Source organism: Protopterus annectens, chromosome 11.part0 (assembly GCF_019279795.1).
Source record: "Protopterus annectens isolate FY-2018-M chromosome 11.part0, PAN1.0, whole genome shotgun sequence".
NCBI classification, from domain to species: Eukaryota; Metazoa; Chordata; order Ceratodontiformes; family Protopteridae; genus Protopterus; species Protopterus annectens.
This window is the reverse complement of record NC_056745.1, coordinates 474,407,877-474,434,134: the sequence shown is the minus strand read 5'-3', so window position 1 is coordinate 474,434,134 and position 26,258 is coordinate 474,407,877. Positions and strand designations below refer to the sequence as shown.

The 26,258-nt window shown below is 43.4% G+C and overlaps 1 protein-coding gene across 1 annotated transcript in view; it reads left to right on the top strand.

The window, feature by feature from the left end:
- Positions 1 to 26,258, top strand: part of NAP1L1 (nucleosome assembly protein 1 like 1) — a 1,039,563-nt gene that overhangs the window by 986,177 nt on the left and 27,128 nt on the right. Inside the window, exon 12 of the mRNA XM_044087215.1 lies at positions 345 to 395. Coding sequence (XP_043943150.1) covers positions 345 to 395 — 51 coding nt within the window. The remainder of the gene's footprint in view (positions 1 to 344; positions 396 to 26,258) is intronic.

Genomic DNA, 26,258 nt, shown 5'->3' with positions numbered 1-26,258 from the left:
GCTTTCCAAGATTTGCTGGGTATGCTTGGTGTCTTATTTTGTAAAGGGGAAAAAAGGCTTCTCTCCGGCATCCTGCTCACCTCTCTAGGTTAGGGAGGACTTCATTGTGTTTCTGGGACTTCAGAGCTCTAGAAATTAGGCTGAGTAAACAGGCACATGCCTCTGGTTGATTCTGTGAATGTTGCCATGATCCTAGTATGCAGAGTGCTTACAAAATTAATCATAACCAGTAAAACCAAAGTTTCTTCTGGTATTGAATGCTGGGTGAAGCAGCTGCATGTGTTTGGGAAGAGGGTATTTGTTAGAATTTGTAATTGCCTTTTTTGTTTACTAACACTTTGTAGGAAGGAGAAGAAGAAGCAGATGAAGAAAACGATCCAGAATATGATCCCAAGGTGAGAAACTTTTATTCTATATATTAGTGGAGTTGGATTTGATTAGATAAGTGATAGTGCATAGAAATTCCTAAAAAGACTTTAGTCTAATGCTTTTAAGTAAGTTTTGCAAAAATGCATCATTTATCAATGTGCTGTTTGTTGCTTGGTTGAATGCAGTGCATGTAACCATTCGACTAAGTATTTCATTAACTAAGATATTTAAGAGGGAATTTACCTCGTTACTTTTGTTTTTTTATTGGTTTAATTTCTGCTTTTCATTTATTGTCTTGGCTCCCTTTTCTAAATTTTTTTTACTAGGTTTAAAATGATGGCTGTAGGCCTAACCTTATCCTTCGAGGTAAGGCTTGCAAACTGTTTGCTAATCAGCTAACACGTTTTTGTGTGTGATCATGCTTTCACCTGTAATTGATGGTAGAATTGCAGAACAAAATGTGATGCAAATTAGACTGGTGGAATTTCCACTAAACGGATCTTTTGCTTTGGCTGCCATTCTGCCCTCTAGCTTGAACAGTATGTGGCAGGGTGATGTGTGGAGTTTGTAGTGTTATGGTGTAGAATAATTAATTTTCTCTTTACAGGTGTACATAGGTGTTAATTATGCCATAGCCTAAAATATGAGGGCAAAACTTCATTGCTTTTAAAATGACAAGATCTGAATAATGTTCGTGTTTCTGAAATGTTACTTTCATAGGGAATGTCCCTACTGTTTCAAGTCTAGCCTCAAAGGCTGTCATATCCCTTAAGGGTTCAGCACTATTCCTCTAAGCAGCCTTCTTTTATGAGAACATCAGTCTTGCCGGACTTTACCCACTCCCCAAAATAGACCTGGAATGTTTTTAACCCCTTTAAATTATCTCTGAAGTAGGCAAACAGTTGTATAAAAAAACAAACCATGTTAACATATTCCTGTTGCAAGCATTAGATCTCTACCCTGAGGTCCATGTCTGCAGAGGGTCAGAAGGTTTTTTCCCCTCCAGAATGGCCACTTTCCAATCCCTGTCTAACGCGTCCATGAGGTTGATATCCCATGCTGCAGCTGGGTACCTCAAGGACGGCTGGTTCTAACATTGCCGTAAGGACTCCTGCCTGGATGTGGCAGTGTGACTTTCTGGAACCTTTCAAGGCATCCTTCATCAATGTGCTTTTTTGACAGATCAACCTTGTTTAGGCCCACTGAGACACCCTCCTCCAGTGAGAAGGATGGGAAGACCTGTCTGTCATCAGGATAAATTTTTCTACCCCACAAAGATTGTCCTCCAGGAACCAGCATGGGAATAAAAAATGTGGTTCAAGAAATCTCTGGCTCCTTTACAAGATTCTCAGGGAGAATTTTCCCCCAGAGGCTGAGGGGGGAAATGGCCAGAATGGTAGACTGTGCATATGCAGGAAAGGGGGTTTCCAGAACCTAGAGTCTCTAGTCCTCTGACGGAACCTTCCAGCATTCCAGAATGGTCCTCCCCCTTGGGAGGCAGTCAGGGGTGCTTTTCTTTGCACCCCAAAGCCTGGGAAGCCATCACAAATGACTGGGTGCTTAAGGATTATATCCAGTCTTTCCTTTTTAGAGACTCCAAGACAAGTCGTTCCTCCCCAGTGTTTTTCCCAATCAGGGGGAATGCAGGCATAGAAGTTGCAGAATTGCTGTGAAAGTCATCCAGGTGGATGTTTTTAGCTTCCCTTTTTAATGATGGGGCTGGTTTTTCCACCGTTAAAGTTCAGTTAGCTGCAGTTTCTAGTTTTTCACTTGAGAAGACTCCTTGGGCTTTAGCGTCTAAATTTTTTTAGGGGCACTTTTCTACTTCATCCATTACATATCCTACTCCCCATTGATTTGTCTGTTGCAAGCACTGGTTCATTCCCCTTTCAAACTGGCAGCCACAGTAGATTTTCTTTCACGGAAGAAGCTTTTTTGGTGGCTATTACTTCAGCAGGAAGAATCAGAGTTACAGGCCCCCATCCCTCTAAGTTTCTGTATTTAATTTTTCACAAATTCTTGCACACCAACTTTTCTTGCCTAAAGTTGCTACAGAAGCCAATATCGGCCATTCTATTAAACTCAGTTTTCTTCCCTAGCTTTCAAAATAAGTGAGAATACACTCACTCCATTTATTTGATGTGCATAGACAATGACATTTTTACTTGTAACTAAATTTCAGGACATCTAAGTAATTGTTTATAGCTTTTTCAGAGAGTAAAACCGGTAAAGCAATTACCAAGATCTGAGATTGACTGTATTGCCTTTCTTCTAAGAATATCTCTCTACCTGGTCAGATTACAGCTCAGTCTACAAGGTGTATGATGACTACTTTTTGGTCGAGTGTCTATTGACATCTGTGGCAACTGCTACATGGTCGAATCATACGTTCGTTACTCATAAATTGGACATTACTACGAATAGAAGTGCCTTTGGCTCTGCTGTGCTCTAAAATCCTTCCATGAGGGGGGCTACCTTGGGTTCCTGTAGCTAAGGGCTCTGTCCCACAGGTTAATGAATGAAAGTATCAGATATGTTCTTACCATAACTTTCATCTTTCTCTCTATTCTTAACCCCCCCCCCCCCTTCCTCCAGTCCAGGACTTCGGTTATTTTAATGATGTGTTAACGAGAACCACAGTTCCTATTTGAGCACCTGTTCTTTCATTTTCTTTATGGTAATTGTTTTTGGTGGACAGTGGATATATAGTTGCAACAAACTCTGAGGTACTTGGGGGGGCATTTTGGGTAGGGAAGAAGAGCTTGAGCTTCGAATCTCAAGCTAGTGAAATGGCAGAGTTGGTTCCTGGGGTTAGAACAGACCCACAGGTTAATGAAAGACAATACAGATGGAACGTTATGGTAAGAACATAACTTTACCAGTCACTTCCTCATGGTACCTCCAGTAGTTGCAATCCACCTGAGGAAGAATTCTTTGTAGTCTGCTTGGGATATAAAACTACCTAGCAAACACTTCCAAGCAAAAATTCTAAATCTTCTGTACTGTTGTGCAATATTTTATATGCCCTTTTTCACAGCAGCTTCTGTTATAGATTAGCTAAAAACTTCCATAACAGTTTGGATTTGTGTTCTTTTCTTTCTGCTTGTACTGTCTAGCCTGCAGTTCATGTCTTTGCCTCTTCCCATTGTATTACCTTTTCCTCTTTCTAGTTTGCTCTCATAGGTTCATAGGTTCATACTAGGCTATCTGCCCAAGGGCATTTATAAGCCTAGCCCATAGTTATGTGGCTTTCGCCACCCCTTTAGTTTGAATAAAAACTATGCCTATCATTTTTCTGTGCCTCTGTCAAGCAGTGACACTGAAGTAATCCCTGGGGTATATCTGCGATCTCCCATCCATTGGTCAAGATTCCTCTTGAACAAGGCCAGCGAGGTGCTCTGCCTCACATGTACCGGGATTTTGTTCCACAGCATAGGGAGTCTCTGGGTGATGAATCTGTCCCTCCAGCACGTTCTATTTATAACCGTGTCAAGGTTTAAGTCTCCGCCCTTGTGGTTCTGAGGGATCTAGATTTTTGAGGTGAAGCATATTCAGCAAATCTGGGTTTGACATGGCCTTATATGTCAGGCACAGGTCACCTCTGAGCAAGCGGTATGAGACTGAATAAAGCTGGAGTTCTTTCAGTCGGGCAGCATAAGACATATTTTTGAGACCCTTTATCCTTTTGGTGAGGAACTTTTGGGGCCTTTCAAGCTGCATCAGGTGTCTGGTCAGATACATTCCGAACGGGCATTGTACTCCATCATAGGTCTAATGAGTGATGAGTACAGGGGACGATGACCTCCCTTGCTCTAGATGTGAATCCCTTCGTGATCAGGTGGACGATATAGAAGGTTTTCCTAACTACTTTAGCAGCATGAGTGTCAAGCGAAAGACTACTGTCAACTTGGGTCCCCAGATCCCTGATGACCTTTCTGTGCTCAGTGGATTGACACCTATATGGTAGCTAGGGGTAACCTTGTTTTTCCCGAAGGGTATGACTATGCATTTTTGGCGTTTAACTTCAGGCCATGGCTCTGGCACCAGTTATCCGTTTCTGTGAGGCCCTTCTGGAGGATATCTGTGTCAGATGTGTTTTCGACTATGGCCCAGTTTGCAGTCATCTGCAAACTTTGTCAGCCATAACCCTCCTGTGTTTGCTTGTACTTCAGAAAAGTAGATGCCGAACAAGAGTGGACCCAGGACTGAGCCCTGTGGGACACCACTTGTGACAGGCTTCGAGTCTGACATGGCTCCAGCAACTCTGACCCTGTGGGTTCTGTCGCTTAGCCAGTTTGCAACCCATCTTGTGATGTATGGGTTTACATTCAAGCTGATGAGTTTTTCGATGATACCTGAGTGGGGTATTGTGTCGAAGGCCTTTGCCAGGTCGAGGTAGGCTGTATGGACTGCCTTTCCTCATCAATGGCCTTGGTGACTGTCTCGAAAAAGTCAACCAAGTTTAAGAGGCAGGATCTGCCTTTGACAAAGCCAAACTGGGTTGGATCCAAAGTCTGCAAGTTCCCTATGTCTTTATTTATGAGTTCCATTATGATCCTCTCCATGGCTTTGCAGATAAGGCTTGTCAAGCTAATGGGGCGGTAATTTCCAGGGTCTGTGGAGGCACCGCCCTTATGAAGTGGGACCACAGTCGCGTGCACCACTCCTTGGCACGTATCCTGAGGTGAGGCTAAGATTAAACAGCTGTCCTAACTGTGGGTTTAATTCCTCGTTGAGTTCATGAAGCACACAGCCGGGGACACCATCCGGTCCCATGGATGCTGTGTTTTTTGCCTTAGTGAGGGCAGTTCTCACTTGGGCGTTGGAGATGTTTGGGGGGCTACAATCCTCTGGAATAGATATCTCTCCTTTTGGGGGGGAGGGGGGGGAGAAGTTTGCACTGAACCTGTCAGCCAGTATGTTAGCAATGTGTGTAGGTTCAGTAATTTTCACATCATTTTGAACTAATTCTGAGCATATCTGGGAGTTTCCTCCTAGGTTTCTAACATAGCTAAATAAGGCCTTATGATTGTCTTTAGAGTCCTTGGCGATTTTTCTCTCAAAATTTGCCTTGGATGATTTTGAGAGCTCTTAGTTTTTTACTTATAATGATCAAAGGTGTCTTACCTTTCAAGGATTTTGCTCTATCTTGTAGTAGCTTCCTCCTTTTGTTGTAGAGCTTGTTTATGGCTGGGGTCCACCAGACTGGACGCTTGCCTTTGGTACAGAGAGTCTTAGTTTTGTTTGGGGTTGCCTGATCCATGCAGTCCTGTAGGTGCTGGTAGAAGGCATTTGTAAGTGATTCAGCGGTTTGAGTAATGTTTACCACTGGCTCAGGGGCCTTAAAGGAGACCACACTAGTTTTTAGAAGTGTGAAATCGGCTTTTGAGAAGTTTTTCACTGGTCTTTTTTGTTTCAGGTGGGGGCGGGATGAGGACCTCCAGCGAGATTAGTTTATGATCTGATCTCACCAGTGAGGGGTATACTTCGGTGTTGAACATTTTGATCCCATGTTCGTGATGATGAGATCAAGTATGTTTTCACCTCTTGTGGGGATGGTGACTAGTTGTTCCATGGCATTTGAGTTTATGAACTCCAGGAATCTTTGGGTTAGAGTGTTCGGGCTTGAGTAGTGTTCCCAGTCTATATTAGGGTAGTTGAAGTCACCTAGTATGATGGTGTTTGGACATACATTTATCCTCCAATGTTTTCAGGAAGGCCATGTGAGGTTCCTGAGTTTGAGAGGGTGGCCTGTAACATGCTACAAATTGCAGAGCAGTCTTGCCTATGGTTAATTGCACCTGGATGGTCTCCGATGCATCGTGCGTTGCCACCAACCTTGAGGTGTGGGTGTCCTTTATGAATATGGACACCCCTCCTTTCTTGGTGTTGTCCGGATTTTGGGTCCGAACGTATGATATGAGGTGAAACCTGTTAGTGCTGGGGTGCTCTCAGGAGCCTTGAACCAGGTTTCTGTCACAGCACAGACATCGATGTTCTCCATATTGAGAAGGGCCTCGAGTGCGTGCATCTTGAGATTGAGACTTCTGGCATTGAGCAGCATTACCCTTAGTTTTTTCCTTTTGGTGTTCTAGGGTGGTAGGTTTAGAATTTGAGCCTTGCCTAAAAAAGGCACTATGGGGGTGGCAAGAGCCTTTGCCAATATCCGGAAGCCCAGGGGTGACCGGTGCAAGCCGTCCCTTGCGAAGCAGCGTGGCTTGTCCAGCATGTCATCCCAGGCAGACAGACATTGGATCCCCTTTGAATGACACCAGAATTTAAGCCAATTATTAAAGCTAATCATCTTATCACTGTATTGTGGCATCATTCTAGGTGAAGGTAGGATACTGCTCAAGGTCAGGGTCATACCTGCCTGGGCTACATAATCAGAGAGCTCCTCGACGTCCCTTTTCATGTAGCCCAAGGAGGTACGTCTCAGGTCGTTGACACCAGCGTGGACAATGACTGAGTCGTACTTGTACCTGCTGTTGAGAGACCTGAGTGCTTGCGTTATGTGGCGGATTCTAGCTGCCGACAGGCAGCTTACTGTGACCTTCTCCTTACTCAGTCTGGTGAGCGGGACGTCAGTGTGTCTGACTATGGAATCACCAATGACAAGTGTGTCTGGCATTTTGTTTGGCCTTAAGGGCTGTGACTGTTTGACACTCTGACTGTGTGGTCTATGTGTTGCATGTGTTGGGTCGTGAGGTGGTAGTTGTTTGGGTGTCTGCTTTGGTGGCCTCTGCTGTTTTGGTAAATTTTTGACCAGAGCCTCCGAGTATGTCTTTGTGTGAGTATGTGTATGATTTGAAGTTGTGATGGTACCATGTGTGACTGGGTATGTATTGTGTGTGGTTGCCTTCTCCTGTCTGGTCTTGCCAGTCCTATGTTGAGAGAGCTCAGCCTCCAGTTTGGCCGTATAGTTGCATCTCTCGCATGTATTTGTGTTTTGTGGGAGAAGGAGAGGATTGTCTGTGTACATGAGGCAATTGTAACATTGCCTCAATATTCCCAGGTTCACCAGTTGAGCTGGAGAGGACACTAGCAACTGATCCCTCTACATACTAGAAGTAGTAGATAAAGAACTTTCAACGGACTCCGGGGGAAGTGGGTTTTGGGCTGGTGGGGTACTATCTATAATGAGTGCTTTATCAAGGTGCAAGTACTGTAGGAGTAAGTGCTAGGCTTTACAGATAGAGAATAGTCTACTTGGGAATCAAGTAGAGATGAACTTTTCAGTTATAGGATATGCTGATTAGCAGTACAGTTTAGCGTGTTTTATAGCAGGGGGCTGAAGGGAGCTAGGAATTGGCCCAAAACGACCAATGGACTACTAGTTTCTGGCTGAAACTTCACCAAATCGGACAAAAAGGCCGCTCAGTGCTTCCCACTCCCACTGGTAAGCAAAGAAACTTCCCTCCTTCCTAATAAGGCAATGGATCAGTAACAGGAACTAAAAACAAAGCCCAGGGATCAGCAACTCTGAAACTGGACTACTCTAGTTCAGTAAAGTGGGAAAACAAGAGATTTTTTTGTTTTATTACAGAGATGAGGAAAAAAAACACAGTAAATGCTATAAATGCTGTAAATCGGCTAGCGCACTTTAGTGTGTAGCCTACAGAAACAATTTGCAACAATTAGTAACTTAAAGTGCAATAAACAGTGTAAAATGCAGAAATCACTTAAAGTAGCAGTAAAACAGGCTTAAATGCAGTCGCTAGCTTAATAACAGTGGGAAAGCCACAAAAATACTTATATCTGGTAGAAAGTCACTCTTTTAGCTCTCTGCTGCTTGGATCACTCTGCAGGCCACCACGAGGATCTGTGCAGAGTTGGTACAAGCTGGAAAACACGTGTTTAGCGTGTTTTATAGCAGGGGCTGAAAGGAGCTAGAATTGGCCCAAAGCGACCAATAGACTACTAGTTTCTGGCTGAAACTTCACCAATTCGGACAAAAGGCTGCTCAGTGCTTCCCACTCCCACTGGTAAGCAAAGAAACTTCCCTCCTTCCTAATAAGGCAATGGATCAGTAACAGGAACTAAAAACAAAGCCCAGGGATCAGCAACTCTGAAACTGGACTACTCTAGTTCAGTAAGGTGGGAAAACAAGAGATTTTTTTTTTTTTACAGAGACAAGGAAAAAAACAGACAGTAAATGCTATAAATGCTTTTAAGTGGCTAGCACACTTGAGTGTGTTAGCCTACAGGTAAAATTAAGCAACAAATAACTTTTTAAGAGTGCAAAACAGTTAATCAACACAAAAACAGTTTAAATAGAATGCAGAGCTGTATAAACAGGCTAAGATGCAGTCGCTAAGCAGTAAATATTCAAAAGCCAGAAAAAATACTTAAATCAGTTATAGCAAATACAGTTATAACAAATGCTCTGAAATATACTGTATATTTCCAATATGTTTGAGAAGGACAGTCAGAACACAGGAAGGTTCAGGCGAAGAAGAAAAAAAAGTTTTGTTTTACTTTTTGAAAAGGTAAAAAGGAGGAACAGAAGGCCTTATCAAATGTTCTCTCTGTATTAAGAAGAATGAGCTAATGACACTAGACTGGGAGGTGTCACAGTAGGGGCGGGCAACTGCAAAGCCACCAAGTGTAAGAGCAAGACACCAACAGGGAGGGAGGGTGGGACAAAATAGCCTAAGACAACAAGCTATGAAAGTTTTTAAACAGAAAAAGATTTCTGAAGATTCTGAATAGACAAAGTGCTTTATATATATTAAATTATAAAAACAGTAATCTGTTAAAATAATCAAAAAATACTTATATTTTGTAGCTCAGTTGCGGTCAAACAACTTCTCCAGCCTGCACCAAAGACCAGAACAACAACTTTTTTTTACAAGAACACAAAAGAGCCAGCCCCACTAGCCAAGAGATAATTACACAGAGTAAATGTTTCAGTTTATACAATAGCCTAAGACAACAAGCTATGAAAGTTTTTAAACAGAAAAAGATTTCTGAAGATTCTGAATAGACAGTGCTTTATATATATTAAATTATAAAACAGTAATCTGTTAAAATAATCAAAAATACTTATATTTTGTAGCTCAGTTGCGGTCAAACAACTTCTCCAGCCTGCACCAAAGACCAGAACAACAACTTTTTTTTTACAAGAACACAAAAGAACCAGCCCCACTAGCCAAGAGATAATTACACAGAGTAAATGTTTCAGTTTATACAATAGCCTAAGACAACAAGCTATGAAAGTTTTTAAACAGAAAAAGATTTCTGAAGATTCTGAATAGACACAGTGCTTTATATATATTAAATTATAAAACCAGTAATCTGTTAAAATAATCAAAAATACTTATATTTTGTAGCTCAGTTGCGGTCAAACAACTTCTCCAGCCTGCACCAAAGACCAGAACAACAACTTTTTTTTACAAGAACACAAAAGAACCAGCCCCCACTAGCCAAGAGATAATTACACAGAGTAAATGTTTCAGTTTATACAATAGCCTAAGACAACAAGCTATGAAAGTTTTTAAACAGAAAAAGATTTCTGAAGATTCTGAATAGACAAAGTGCTTTATATATATAAATTATAAAAACAGTAATCTGTTAAAATAATCAAAAAATACTTATATTTTGTAGCTCAGTTGCGGTCAAACAACTTCTCCAGCCTGCACCAAAGACCAGACAGCTTGATTCCCTTGCTAATCTTCTACAGTAAATTCCAGCCCCCTCTTACTTATTCTCTACCATTATTTGGTCATACCTAATGGCAGAATCTCTCATTTGGCAGATTAGTTCTTGGAATACTTCTGGTACTTTGAATAACCTTAAGGATCTGTATCCAAAATCCTGCTCATTTCTCCTGCTTCATCCCTTTCAGCTTTGAATTGTAGCTTTCTGCCTATGTTTGAGCCTTAATTGTGTAGCTCTAAAATATCCCTTTAAATCTGATTATCCTAAACCACCACCTTCTGTTGAAAGGATCAACTTATCCATATTGACCCTTGCCCAGACTACTCCCAGAAAAAATGTCAATTTTTACTGTCCACTAGTTGATGTGCCTGAACTCCATTTTTGTATTTTCTTTAGTCTTTTGCCACAACCTTGGCTGCCACAACAGAATCTCTCCAAATCCATACTCCTAACTATTTTTATCAAGGCCTAATATGGTTATTTTTTTCAAGGCCTACTAAATATGGCTATTGCTGAACCAGTTCATGTATGGTTACATAGTTTACAACTGTAGCCTTTAATTATATATTTCAAAGACTTGAAACTGTCAATTTTCCACACCACTGGTGTACTTTACTGTTTATCTGATACAAAATGTCTGCAAATAAAGCAAATTCCATTATTTCCTCTAATTTCCAAGTCCTTTATTTTTTCTTTGCCAGTGGCTGTGGCCTAGTGGTTAGGATTTGGCAATCCCTGTCATAGCCCCTGTTTGATTCCTGATATGGGAATTTCAGTGGATTTTTCTTCAGCAAGAAGCCAGTCATTAGTGGAGTACACAGGGCTCTGTGCTGGGCCACCTCCTGTTTCAGGTGTACTTGGATGGCAAGGCAAATGTGGATGACCTTTGGTTGACCAAGTTTGCTGTGCAAGTTGGGGGCAGTCATTGACTTCCCAAACAAATCTTATCTTGCAGAAAGGGCTGATGCAGGCTAATGGTTGGTGTTAAGTCTTTGCCTCAAACTAAATGTGTGAAGTGCATACTACCAATTGGGAAACAAAATATCCCTGTAAATTGCAACACTGATAGCACCCCTATTAGAGTGGACCCAGTGGTGAGAGATCTGTGTACTCAAAGTAGTCTGAACTTTGACCACCTTGAGGTAATCCTGTTGGGCTCAGCTTATCAAGGGCATGGCATGCAGATCTAAGGATCTTATAGTACCACTGTACTTGGCTCTCATTAGTCCAGTAGAGTACAGTGCACCCTTTGGCATGTACCTCAGCAGGCATCTGCAACAGCTGGAGTGTCCTCAAGAGGTTTCTCTCAAATACAGGATATAATCAGCATGTCGTATGTGGACAGATTTAAAAGCCCTATGAAGGTGCAATGCCAAGGTAGGTATCTGATTTGATGAAATTGCCCTCTAGTATTGTGCTATTTTTGTTCATTTGCCAGTCTGACACATCCCTGATGAAAATGTTGCTTATTCCCAAAACTAATTGTGTAATGATGCCCGTTTCAAAGATCTAAACCTGATCTCTGACGTGAGTAGGTCATGCTGGAGAGCAGTGTCCCAGACATTGCCCCCTCTTGTGGAGTAGGCTTCCTGTTTGCATGAAGCAGTGCCCTTTCCTGACCATCTTCAAGCAGTTTGCACCAGTGGATGGGTAATCACAAACTCACTCTTGCAATGGTGCCCATGTCCCTTATGGACAGAGGCAGCCTCTCAATTTCCAAAACCCTCTCTGCTGACCCTTGTCTTCTATCTAGGGATAGAAAATGTGTAAAATCTGTGTAAAATGGCTAGGCTAATCTAAACCTGTAACAAAGGGGAAAAGAGGGCAATCCTATTTGGTTACTCTGTTCAGACGCATCTTGGAGAACCACTAATTTGTCTTCCCTTTAATCGGGGAGTGATGACCCTAATTACAAAATCCCAGGTTACTCTGTCCAGTGCTTTCTCTGCTTCAAGACCAAACAGTATTTCCCTCTGAATCATTAATGTCACATTTTGCTGCCTCTCCACAAACCACATTGTTGCTACTAATCTTGATATGGAACACCTTTGCAATTTTAGCTGTTGACAAACACTATAATTGTATTGAAATAAGCATGTATGCAGCTGGGTCTGAAGGCCTTTACCATCTTTAGGTATTAAAGCCACCACAGGTTTCTTCCAGGATGTTAATATTTTAAGGGAAGGGAAGCACTGTTTTAAAACTTTCAGATTTTTATTGCTTGGTTCCCTCTTTGCTTCCAGACTTCCACGGGAATACCATCTGTTACTGGAGATATACAGATTGCTCATGTAGTTTTTCTAACTGGTAATTGAGCCTCCTCTACTTGTAACCTTGGCATCTAGATTTCCACATCTGCTTCAGTAGGATCTCTGGTTATTTTTCTTTATAGGGTCAATATGTTGGTAATGAGCCTTTTAGCACAGCTTGGGAAATAGAAAGTAGAAAAGTTTTTTTGTGTGTTCTGGAGTTATCAAAAATTGCTAGTCTTTCTAAACTCCTGCATATTATCCATTTACTTTCTCTAGCTCTCTGCAGTTGCAACTCTTGTTCTGCGATTCTCCTTATTCTGCAATACTTTAACCTTAGTCTTATAACAAATTTAGAGGGGATGACCAGCTTTTATTTCTACCCCATTTTGAAACTTTTCGTCCTACTCTGCTATAACTTCTGAAGAAATTTCTGCCACCCATTTCATATCTCGCTTAACAGATGGGGGAAGAAGCACCAGTCTCTAATTTTTACTTCATTGCCCTGCATTTTTATCTTTATAGTTGTGGCACATGATCTGAAAGTTATCGGATGTGTTTTGAAGCTTTCAATTAATGCACATAATGTAAAATATTGGTCTAGTCTAGCCCAGTCGTGCCTTGGAACGAGTTCCTACTAAATTTTCATGCTTTTTTTTTTTCAGAAATCTACCCTGTTTTGTTCCATTCCCCACCTGTAAGTAATGCTCTCTGCTGAAAGCTTTAGTTGCAGAATAGTAATTTTTTAGGTAGAATGTAAATACTTTCTTAGTAGCCCCCTTACTGTTGCAGGTATACCATTATTACAGTAAACTCGCAGTTAACTGGCACCCATGGGGATTGGTAGATGCCAGATAACTGTAGATTTTCTTCGTGTTTCATTGTTGCAGTCATTACGCTTGGGTAATCTGCTGGCAGGTTGCCCTCAGTCGGCCTGATTAACAAAGTCTTGGGTCCTGCGCCTGTTTCTGTCCCTTCTTCCATGACGTCAGGTCATCAGGGGTATAAAACATGCAGCCGACGCCATTACATCAGTGTTTCTTGCTGTGCGGTGCCCGAAGCAGAAGCAGTTCGCAAGTGCCAATCGGCCGACTCCTGAAATTTTCTTTTTCGAGTTTCAGAACCGAAGTCTTCAACTTAAAGCGAAGTACCCTGTTGGGGAAACTTTTTTTCTTGCTCCTTACTGATGTCAGTTAAAGTTAATAATTGCATTACTTGTGGAAAGCAGACCTCAGATTTTCATTCGTACTGTTCCTTGCCTAGGCCCTGACCGCGGCGTACCTTGCTGTCGGTTTTGTGCTTTATTTAATCAGCGCACTATCTGTCATCTCTGTTTTTGCCTCTAAATATTTTGGTTCTCTGTTTAATTATCCAGAAATATCTGTTAGCCATCAGACTACAGAGATTCAAAAAAAAGCAACGATAGACAGGCCGCCAAGGTCCAAAACTGCCAACGACACTTCTAAGCCAGTCACCAGTTCACTGGTACTCGGTGAGGTGCTTTCGCAGCCCCTGCTACCCATTACATCTGATTCGCAGGCCTCTACTGAGACCCATTTGGAGTCCGATATGCCACGAGATACTTCAACTATGGAACCTGTGGATGTTCGTGTTACACTGTTGCAGTCATCACACTTGGGTTATCCTGCCGTCAGGCGGTCCCGCAGTCGGTCAGAGTTCCAAAGTCTTGGTCCGGGGTCAGTTGCTGTCGCCTCCTCCCTGACGTCAGTGCGACGGGTATAAAAGATGCAGCAGACGCCATTTTCTTCAGTCTTTCTTGCCGCGCGGTGCCCGAAGCAGAAGCAGTTCGTAAGTGCCGGTCGGCCTACTCCTGAGATTTTCATTCCGAATCCAGGACCTAAGTCTTTTAAGCTAAGTACCCCGTTGGGGAAACTTTTTCTTGCCTCAGACCGATGTCTGTAAAAGTTAATAACTGTATTTCTTGTGGGAAGCAAATACCTCAAGGATTTCCACTCCTATTGTATTCCATGCCTAGGCCCTGACCACGACGTCACTGGTTGTCTGTTTTGTGCTAGGTTTAACAAGCGCACTATTAAACGTCGGTTTGATTTTGCCCGACATTATTTTGGTAGAAAATTCAATTACACCATTCTGTCGGAAATTCTGACGACCGCAATGCATAAAAAGGACAGACAGGCATCTGAGGCCCAAAACTGACGAGGCCTCTTCTAGGCCGGTCGCCGGTTCTCCAGTTTTCAGCGAGGTGCCTACGCAGCCCCTGACTACCGCTTCCACAGACCGTATCCAACTCCCACGTGGAGCTGGCTGGGCCTTCGGACACACTAGGCCTTCAGCTTACCGATCCTACACCTACTGAGGGAATCTAAGTAACTGAGCAATCCACAGTTAGAGGGTGTTTTCAGACCTACCCAGTTAACCATTAAACCCTCTTAAGTCTAAGCCCCCCTTAAAAGCAAAGAAACAGACACAACTCTCTCCAGGACAGGCTTTCCATGCCTAAGAAACAAATGCTAAAAATGGCCGACGACCTAATCACCTGATCAGGGTGTCCCATCCCCCTCCTGATAAAAGGCCCAGACAGGATGCAGACTATGAATCTTCTGACCAGGTGTCCATTTCCTCTGACTCTTCCTCGGACCTAGGATACTCTTTACCCCCTTATGAGGATTCTGATGCTGAGGAATCAATTCCATCAGCCTCTCCGCCTGAGGATTATTCCTTTGGGGAGACCTTACATACCATGAGGGAGCATTTCCATTGGGAAGGTCAGGATTATTCAGAATCCAAGAAAAGGCTCAGAGACTTCCTTTTTATTGCCTCAACACAGACCCCTTGCTATCCCGCCAGTTCTTGACATTGTGGATGATGTGTACACTGAATCCAGTTTGAACCCTGACTCCTTACCTCCAGCCCCAGTTAAACCAGATAGATATAAGAGTCCCTGGCGCTCAAGTTTCTGTACAAAAGCCCTGTTGCTGACCCTGAAACTATTTCTCAGGGACCCAAAGGGATCAAGGCTTCATCAGCAAAAAACCCAGTTCCCTCTGACAGATTCCAGAGCTTTAGACAGATGGGGAAAGAAGGTATATACATCTTGCAACTTTAGCAATGAGAGCCTTGAATTGCCAGTTTCACATGCTAAAATGTCAGCAATTTTTGATGTCTCAGTTGAAACAAAAGATGCTTCCAGATTCAGATCCTCCTAACTTAAACAAAATGCAGGATTTATTGCATTCTGCTGAACAAGTGGGAAAACCTACTTTGCAATGTGAGTTTGACTCCTTAGAGGCCTCCTGTAGAGCAGCAGTTACAGGCTCTGTCATTAGAAGGCATGCTTGGTTAAAAGAACATACATTACCAGATCATGTTGAGGTAAAATTATTGGATACACCTTTGTAGCGGGATGTGTTTGGAGTTAAGGCAGAGGAGGTATTAAAGAAGATGGAGGATAAGGCAAAATCTATGCAAACGGTGGAAGATTGTTTACAGGTTCAGCCTCCTCGTTTTAGCAGAAATTGGCCAACAAAGAATTGGTCCTTTCCAGTCACAGACCTCAAAGGGGCAGATACAGACGTCCAAGAGGTAGAGGTCAGACACAAGGCCCTTACAGGCCTAGACAGTGGGGCACACCAGGCCAGAAAGAAGACGGGCCTCAATCTTATAAAAAACACTCAATGACTTTCCACTACAGCTGCCAAACAGCTCTCTTGGCAGCCCCCTTAGGAGGAAAACTGGCACTTTTCTATCACAACTGGCATTACATCACCAAAGACAAATGGGTTCTCAACATTGTATCTCAAGGTTACAGGTTCCATCTTCACACTCTGCCAAGGCTAAAAGGAATGCTAAATCTGCCACCAAATCAATGGGCAGAGGCTCAGACAAATTACAGCACTCATGGACATGAGCTATTCAAAAGGTACCACCACAGGAAAAACTGCAAGGATTTTACTCTAGACTTTTTCTGGTTCCCAGAAAGGACAAAGCCTGGAGACCCATTCTGGTCCTTTCTACACTAAACACTTACCTGGATGTACCGAAATTCAGTATGTTGACACTACAGCAACTTCTTTCCATGCTGGGCAAGAAAGCTTGGCTCGTGACATTGGACCTCAGAGGCATACCTGCATGTCCCTATCAAACAAAACTGCAGAAGATACCTCTGGTTTCTAGCTGGTTCAATGCATTATCAATTCTCTACACTGCCCTTTGGCTTATCTACTGTGCCCAGGGTCTTCACAATGTGCCTGGCACCAGTAATTGCATTTTGCAGGCATAAAGGAATTCAAATTTATCCATACCTGGACGACTGCCTGATTCAAGCAGAGAGCAAGGACATTCTACTAAAGGATCTGGCGTACGTAAAAAAAGTTAAGTTGCCTGGGGGTATACAGTAAACAAAAAGAAATCAAAACTCGTGCCCTCACAACAGATAATATTCCTGGGTGCCAGCTTGAACACAACGGCCCAGATGGCTTATCTCACGCCAGACAAGGACAACTGACTCCATATTTTCAATTAATGGCAACAAAGACCCAAAGAAAAATTCTGCAGGCCTTGGGCTACATGGCATCTTGCATACTACTAATCCCATATGCCAGACTGCATATGAGAGCACTACAATGGTACCTAAAGAGCGTATGGTCTCAACGCTGTCAAAGTTTGGAAAACGTTATACCACGAATTCCTTGCCTACAACAGGAGTTTCGATGGTGGGCACAAGCTTGTCACCTCAACAAGGGACAGCCTTTCACTCAACCCACAGCCAGGCAAACGCAACAGATGCATCGGATTACGCCTGGGGAGCACACATGGCAGGAAAATGTATCCAGGGTGAGTGGCCCACAGAGCAAAGACATCTCCACATCAAAAAGAGATGCTGGCTGTACAAAATGCTGTTATAGCTTTCAAGGACCTACTGCATCCAGGGCAATTACTATTAAAGACAGACAACGCCACAGTTATGTGGTACATAAGCAAGGGGGCACACACTCCTACCCCCTCTGCAGACCAGCAATGACCTTGTGGAACACTGCTCTAAACTACCAAGTTCATTTGCAAGCACAATTCCTGCCAGGAGAAAAACACACTGGCAGACCTAAGCAGAAACATTATGGACCCACACAAATGGGAACTGAACCCACAAATATTCGGAATGATAACACAAAAATGGTGGAACCCGGACATAGATCTGTTTGCTTCCCGAAAGAACTGCCAATTACAGAAATTTTGCACAAGGAGCTACCATCCACAAGCATGGAAAGTGGATGCCCTCTCATTCAGCTGGAAAAAACTAAGTATATGCCTTCCCTCCTTTACCTCTCCTTCCAAAGGTACTCATAAAAGCCAGGCAGGAAGAGCCAAAAATTATCCTGATTGCACCAGACTGGCCACGTCAGCACTGGTACCCAATCTTAAAGAACTTAACACAAGAACCACCCTGGATTTTTCCTCAAATCCCACAGCTGCTGACTCAGTACAACAATCAGATACTTCACAGCCAGCTGAAGACCTTAAATCTAGCTGCATGGAAAATTCCTTAGCCAAGCAAGTAATGCCTCTCTCCAAAGCTGTTATGGATGTCATTATGGAGGCAAGAAGGCCTAGCACCAGGAAAGCATACTCTGATAAATGGAAGAGATGCTGTGCCTGGAACCAAGCACACAACCTTGACCCTCTTGTCCCAAACGTTCCTCAGATACTGCAATACTTAACTGAGATGCTGTCCAAGGGCCTCTCTCATCCATCAAGATCCACGCCTCTGCTATCTCTGCTCATTACAACACGGATCCACCAATTTTTTCTAATCCTTTGCTCAAACAATACCTCAGAGGGGCTAAAAACATAAGACCGCCCCGTAGAGCACCCATACCAACTTGGGACTTCAACTTTGTTTTGGAAAAATTAACTTTACCTCCTTTTGAGCCAGCTAACAGCAGAATTAAAATAAATATCTTGGAAAACTGCTCTGCTACTGGCAATAACATCAGCATGAAGAGTTTCAGAATTACAGGCACTAATGGCAGTGGAACCTTTCCTCATCTTCCACCAGGACAGGGTGTCTTTACGAACTAATCCTGCGTTTATGCCAAAGGTGGTATCAAGTGTGGCTCTAAACCAAACTATTCACTTGCCAACTTTCTATCCAAAACCACAGAGCAAAGGGGATAGGCTACTGCATTCTTTGGGCATTCACAGACAGTTACGCTTCTACTTGGACAAAACCAAAGCTTTCAGAAAAGCTGAACAATTATTGGTAGCATATGCTGCAGCAGCACAGGGAAAAGCCATTTCAAAGCAGACCATTTCAAAATGGATAGGACACTTTATATGTTTCTGCTATACCCACCATGGGAAACCTGTACCTAGCAGCATCAGATCTCACTCCACCAGGGCAACAGCCACTTCAACTGCCTACCTCAGAGGAGTACCTACCAAGGATATTTTGGAAGCCACATGGAGTTCTGTGCATACTTTCACCAAACATTACCATTTGCCTTTATACTCCAAATCCAGAGCTGGCTTCGCCACTGCTGTGTACTGCAGGGCCTTATAGCCACCCCTAATGCTTTATAGATCCTGCCTCCCTACCTCAGCTTTGGGACTCGATCCAAGTGTGATGACTGCAACAGTGTAACACAAGTGTGACTGCAGCAGTGTAACACGAACATAGTACAGTTTTGTACCTACCATAAATGTAGATGTTGGTGTAAACACTGCTGCAGTCCAGGTTACCCTCCCTCCTTCCCTTCTTACTTTCTGGTACTTACCTAGGGCATCTACCCTTTATTACCTATGGGGAGTATTTGCCGGTAACTAAAAATGGTTGTTTGCTTTGCTTTTGTAATTTTTACTAGCAATTTGAATTGCCTGCCTATTTGGGGGCACCTGACATCTGGGGAAGAAAAACTGAAGAAAATGGCGTCTGCTGCATCTTTTACCCCCTGTCGCACTGACAGGGAGGAGGCGACAGCAACCGATACTGGACCAAGACTTTGGAACTCTGTCCGACTGCGGGACCGCCTGACAGCAGGATAACCCAAGTGTGATGACTGCAGCAGTGTTTACACTCTAACATCTGCATTTATGGTAGGTACAAAATTGTACCATGCCTCTACCCTTGGATGGGTCCGGAGCCACTGTGCAGGCACTGGCTTCTGAGGGTGTATTCAGGCCTACAGACTTTCATATTAAATCGACACCTCCTTTGCTAAGGCCTAAATCTCGATCCATGTCTAAAAAACTGATGCCCACGCATCAGGCTCAGGCCCCTATGCCTAAAAAGCAAATGATAAAAATGGCTGAAAATCTAATAACTCTAATCAGGGGTAGTCAACCCACCCCCCCAAGAGGCCTATGGCTGAGCTTGATTGAGTCTTCATCAGGATTTTGTTTCTTCTGACTCTTCTGATTACCTGGATTTGTCAATACCTACTTATGAGGATTCTATTCCCTCTGCTTCCCCTCTTGAGGATTTTTCTTTTGGGGAAACTTTGCATACTTTAAGGGAGCATTTCCATTGGGAAAGCCAGGAATTTTCTGATTCAAAAACAGAGGCTTAAGGATTTCCTTCTACCACAGCATAGGCCGTTGGCTTTACATCCTGTACTAGACATTGTTGATGTGTTCTTGGAATCCAGTTTGGCCCCTGATTCCCTGCCTCCTGCTCCTAGTAAACCTGACATACTACAGAGTTCCAGAGTCCCACAAGTTCCTTTTCAAAAATCTGTTGCAGATTGAGACTTTTTCTCAGGGGCCCAAGGGTATTAAGGTTTCTACTGCTAAAAATCCTACCCCTTCTGATAGACTCCACGGTGCTGGATAGATGGAGTAAAAGTTTATACTTCTGCAACCTTGGCAATCAGAGCTTTAAACTGCCAATTTCATATGTTAAAATATCAGCAACATGTTGGACTGCTTAAACAGGAAATGATGATTTCTGACTCTGGAAAATAAAGATTTACAGAACTTAATGCATTCTGTTGAACAAGTTGGAAAACATGCTTTGCAATGTGGTTTTGATTCTATAGAGGCCTCGTGCAGGGCTGCTGTTACTGGGTCTGTGCTTAGAAGCATGCTTGGCTTAAGGAGCAATCTTTGCCTGATCATGTTACAGCTAAATTGTTAGATGCTCCTTTAAATCAGGACCGCCTGTTTGGCAACAAGGCTGAAGAAGTTCTTAAAAGGATGGAAGATAAAGCTAAATCTATGCGAACTGTTAGATTTTTTACAAGTGCAGCCTCCTAGATTTAGTAGACACTGGCCTACTAAGAACTGGTCCTTTTCAGTCCCTTCCAGGTCTTCTCAAGCCAAACCCAGACACAGCAAAAAACCCAGGTTTCAGTCCCAGGGGACTCTCAGAACCAAGCAGTGGTGGGCCTCCACTTCCAAATCTGGAAGTCAGACACCCTCCTATGGTAAACAGTCTCAATGACTTCCTTTTAAAATTCCCAAGCACTTATCTTTTGACTTCTCCTTTGGGGGAAAGATTGCTCTTCATGCAAATAACTGGGAACTCATAACCCAGGACAAATGGGTTTTAAATAGTGTCCCAGGGATACCGATTTCATTTCCACACGTTGCCAGCACCAAATGGGTGGCCAGACCTGCCCCCGAATCAGTGGGCAGAGGCTCAAAAACAAGTACTTTCTCTCAAGCATGGGGGCTATTCAACTGGTACCAGAAGAGGAAAAGGGACAAGGTTTCTACTCCAGATTTTTTTTCTGGTAATGGCGTCCAATCCTGGACCTGTCTACTCTAAACACCCTTCTGGAGATTCCAAAATTCAAGATGCTGAGACTTCAATTACTTCTATGCTAGGCAAAGACGCCTGGTTGGCAACACTAGATTTAAACTGAGTTACAGCATAATGGCACTAAATATACAGAACCAACTGATATTGCCAACATCCTAGCAGGTTCAGTGCTAACTTTACCCCCCTCTCACCCCCTAGAGGGCCCATCTCTATACCGGAAGAATGCAAAGTTCCTATAATCACGGCTGCACAGGTAAAAAACACACACTTCAAAGCCAAGAACACAGCATCCATGGGACCTGACAATGTCACAGGCTGCGTTCTACACGAACTACAGAATGAACTGGCACCCTACCCAAGTACCATGTTCAATCATAGCCTCGCCTCAGGCTTTGTACCCACTGAACGGCGCACCGTGACAGTTATCCCACTCCACAAAGGGGGAGCCATGATGGACCCCAGGAACTACTGCCCATTAGCCTGACGAGCCTGGTCTGCAAGGCCATGGAACGTATCATGGAACTCCTAAACAAAGACATTGGTCCAAACTCTGGACCCTACTCAGTTTGGATTTGTAAAAGGCAGATCAGGTCTCCTAAACCTGATTGACTTCTTTGAAGCAGTCACCAAAGCCATAGATGGTAAAATGGTTCACACAGCTTATCTAGATCTCGCCAAGGCTTTCGACACCATCCCCTACTCTGGAATTTTAGATAAGCTCACTAAACTAGGTATAAATCCCTATGTCATAAGATGGGTTGCTAATTGGCTCACGGACAGAACCCACAGTGTGAAAGTAGCGGATTCCAAATCTGACATCAGACCAGTGACAAGTGGAGTACCACTGGGTTCAGTCCTGGGTCCTCTCCTGTTTGGTATCTACTTCTCTGAAGTGCAGGCCAACACAGAAGGTCTTTGGCTAACGAAGTTTGCAGATGACTGCAAACTAGGAGCCATAATCGAAACTCCTAACGATGTGGACAAACTACAAAAGGGCCTCAGAGATTCCTGGTGTCAAAGCCATGGCCTGAAGCTCCATGCCAAAAGTGTATTGTCATCCCCTTTGGTAAAAACTCTATACCCATGAACTTACCACATAACTGGTAGTCTACTTAATGCCGAAATTGTGATGAGACCTTGGGACACAGGTGGACAGTAGTCTCTCCTTTGATCACATCGCCACAGTGGTCAGGAAATCCTTCTACGTGGCTGATATCATCACAAAAGGATTCTCGTCCAGAAAGAGGTCATTGTTCCCCTCTACTCCTCACTCATTAGACCCATTATAGAGTACAACGCCCCTTTTGGTACCTCAAGACATCTACAACTGGAAAGACCACAGAAATACCTCACAGAGAATTACTGGCCTCAGAAGCCCTATGCAGACAGTCTCAAAAAACTACAGCTTTACTCCATCGCATATCGCCTACTCAGGGGCGATCTCTGCCCTAACATACAAAGCTGTCAAACCCAGAGCTGTTGGACATGCTCCACTTAAAGAAATCCCAATCCCTCCGAGCTACACGCTCTAGGGACCTTAACCTTGTTACCACAATAAACAGAACATGCTGGAGGGATAGATTCCTGTCCGAGACTTCCCATGCTCTGGAACAGACTACCTATCTATGTCAAACAGAGCTCCTCATTAGCACTCTTCAAGAAAAATCTTGATTGGATGGGAAATTCACCCCGGGGATCACTTCTGTGGCTCTGCTCGACAGGGGCATAGGAAAATAATTTTCTTGGGTGGCGAAAGCCAGGGTACATTTTTTGGCTAGGCTTGTATGGGTCCTAGGGCCGATAGCCCTAGTACCTACCTATGAACCTATAAGCATACATGCACATCCCAATCAGGGAATCTTGCAGAAGATACCTACGCTTCAAAGCAGACTACACGTATCATCAGTTCTCTACACTGCCCTTCGGCTTGTCTACTGCGCCCAGGGTATCCACAAAGTGGCTGGCTCCAGTTATTGCATTTTGCAGGCAAAGAAGTATTCAGATATACCCATACCTGGACGATTGTCTTAATCAGGCAGAAAGCCAGGGCATACTTTTGAATCTGGCATTTGTAAAAAGGGTTCTAACTTGTCTGGGGTACACCGTAAACAAAAAGAAATTTCAACTGGTACCCTGTCAAGCTTGCTCCCAGGAATGTAATTTGTTGAATACAACTGCCCAGTTGGCTTACCTCATGCCAGAAAAGTTAATTAGTTTGGTAACCTATTTCAAACAGCATGTTTTTTGTGGCCATTTATCTGCAAGACAAATACTGCAAGCCTTGGGGTTCATGGCCTCCTGCATTCTTCTATTTGCATATGCAAGACTACATATGAGGAAACTACAGTGGTATCTAAAAAGTGTATGGAGTCAACATTCTCAGTCTGGAAACAATGATTACCATCATTCCTTGCCTACGCCTGAAGTTCCGCTGGTGGGCAGAGGCCTGCCACCAAAACAAGGGACTACCATTCACACTATCCCCTGCTACCCAAACCCTAACTACAGATGCATCAGACTATGCATGAGGGGCTCACCTGGCAGGACAGTGTATTCAGGGCAAATGGAACCAAAGTCAAATGCACCTACATATCAATCAAAAAGAAATTGCTGTATAGAATGCTCTGACAGCCTTCAAGGACTACATTCTTCCAGGACAACTAATGGTAAAGACGGACAACACCACAGTTATGTGGCACATAAATAAGTTGGGGGGTACACATTCCTACCCCCTCTGCAGACTAGCCGTGGCATTGTGAAACAGCCTTGAGCTACCAAGTGCACCTACAAGCTCAATTCCTGCCAGGAAAAATAAATATGCTGTCAGACTGACTAAGCAGAAATCGCATGGACCCACACGAGTGGAAACTGGAGCAAAGGTTTTTCAACATGTTGATAAGCAAATGGGGGAGCCCAGACAGATCTATTTGCCTCCCCCAGAACTACCAGTTGGACAAGTTTTGCACAAGGACTCTCCACAAACAAGCCTAGAAAGTGGATGCTCTGTCCTTTAGCTCGGAAAACCTATCAGTCTACGCCTTCCTCCCGCTGCCTCTGCTCTCCAAAGTTGCTCTCCAAAGTTTTACTAAAAGTCAAACAGGACAAACCAAGGATGATCTTGATTGCTCCAGACTGGCTGTGCCAACATTGGTACCCCCTCCTGCGCAGTGTCGCAGTTTGTTTCTATGGCACCTGCCTCAGACCCCCTTCCCTGCTGTCTCAGCAAGAGAAACAAATTCTGCACCCTCAGCTTCCAACATTGAACTTTGCAGCCTGGCTAATCATTTAAATTCACCCTTATCCCTCACCAAACCTGTAATGGATGTAATCTTGGAGGCAAGGAGACCTAGTACTAGAAAATTTTATGCTGACAACTCCTAGTGCTAGAAAATTGTATGCTGACAAATGGAAAAGATTCTGTAGAAAATCGTATGCTGACAAATGGAAAAGATTCTGTGCCTGGAACCAATCTCAAGGGATGAGCACAGCAGCGCACAATTTACCTCAAATTTTGCAATACTTAACTGAGATACTTCACAAGGGCCTGTCTTTTTCCTCCATTAAAATCCACGCCTCAGCCATAGCTCATTATAGCACAGAACCTCCCCTCTTCTCTCATCCTCTGCTCAAGCAGTACCTCAGAGTGGCAAAAAACTAGACCACCCAGGAGAGTTCCAACCCCTGCCTGGGACCTTAACTTTGTATTGGAGAAACTCACTCTACCTCCTTTCGAGCCAGCTGCTTACTGCAGACTTGAAATTTCTTTCTTGGAAAACCGCCTTCCTTTTAGCAATCGAGCTAGAAGGATATCTGAATTACAGGCCCTTATGGCAGTGGAGCCTTTCATAATCTTTCATGCGGACAGGGTGTCACTCAGGACCAATCCATCCTTCATGCCCAAGGTGGTATCCAGTGTGGCACTTAATCAGTCCATTCATTTGCCAACTTTCTTTCTCAATCCACAGAACAAAGGGGAACAGATTCTGCATTCCTTTGTGCACAGACAACTTAGATTCTACTTGAACAGGACTAAACCTTGAAAATCTGAACTGCTGGTGGCATTTGCAGGGGCAGAGGGGAAGGCTATATTAAAACAATTTATAAGTGGATTGGATAAGCCATTGCATTCATTTCTGCTATAAGCACCATGGCAACCCTATCCCCCAGGGGATCAGATCTCACTCCACCAGGGCTGCATCTATTTCTGCAGCCTTTCTCAGAGGTGTTGCTACCAGGGACATCCTAGAAGCTGCTACCTGGAGTTTTCTGTATGTACTTCCACCAAGCATTTTCATTTGCTAATTTTCTCTAAATCCAGAGCTGGCTTTGCCACTGCTGTCTTGCAGGGCCTTATAGCTGGCCCTAATGCTATATAAACTCTTCCCAACCATAGCTTTGGGAATCTACCCAAATGTTATGACTGCAACAGTGAAACACGAAGAACATAGGACAGTTGTGTACACTTACCATAAATGTAGATGTTGGTGTATTCACTGTTGCAGTCCTGGTTAACCTCCCTCCAGCCCCTTAATTTCTTCTGGCTATACCTGTACTTTCCTAAAAGCCTTTTTTTGGTGTATTTGCTTTCTGTTGGAGGTATACCTTTGTATTTACTTTCCTCCCATTAGGGGGGCACCTGACATCTGGGGCAAGAAAAACTGATGTAATGGCGTCTGCTGCATGTTTTACACCCCTGATGTCATGGAAGAACAGACAGCAACCGACGCAGGACCCAAGACTATTAATCAGGCCGACTGAGGGAAACCTACCAGCAGATTACCCAAATGTAATGACTGCAACAGTGAATACATTAACATCTACATTTACAGTAAGTGTACACAACTGTACTTTTCTGGTTGCTTGAGTTTATTTTAAAAATAGGCCTCTCTAATACTGTACCCTATACTGTTTGGTTTGACTTCTCAAGTTCCTTTTTAAAACTCTAAAAATGTAAGGTATGATTCTGAGGGGGGGGGGGTACAGTGTAACACATGAAAATTGTACTGTATTTCTTCAATATTTTTTTTGCCGGTTGCATGAGTTCTGGTGAGTTTACCTTTTTTCTCTTCTATTACTGTTGAAGCTCTTCTAGCAGTTAGTACAAGTACTCCAATGTTCCTTTTTCCTGTTTCTGTTGAATATTCATCCTGAAATCCTCTATCAAATTCACATGCTCGCTTCTTTCTATGTCAACTGTAGCATTGCTGTTTTCACTCTGCATTTATTACTATAATTCATTTCTC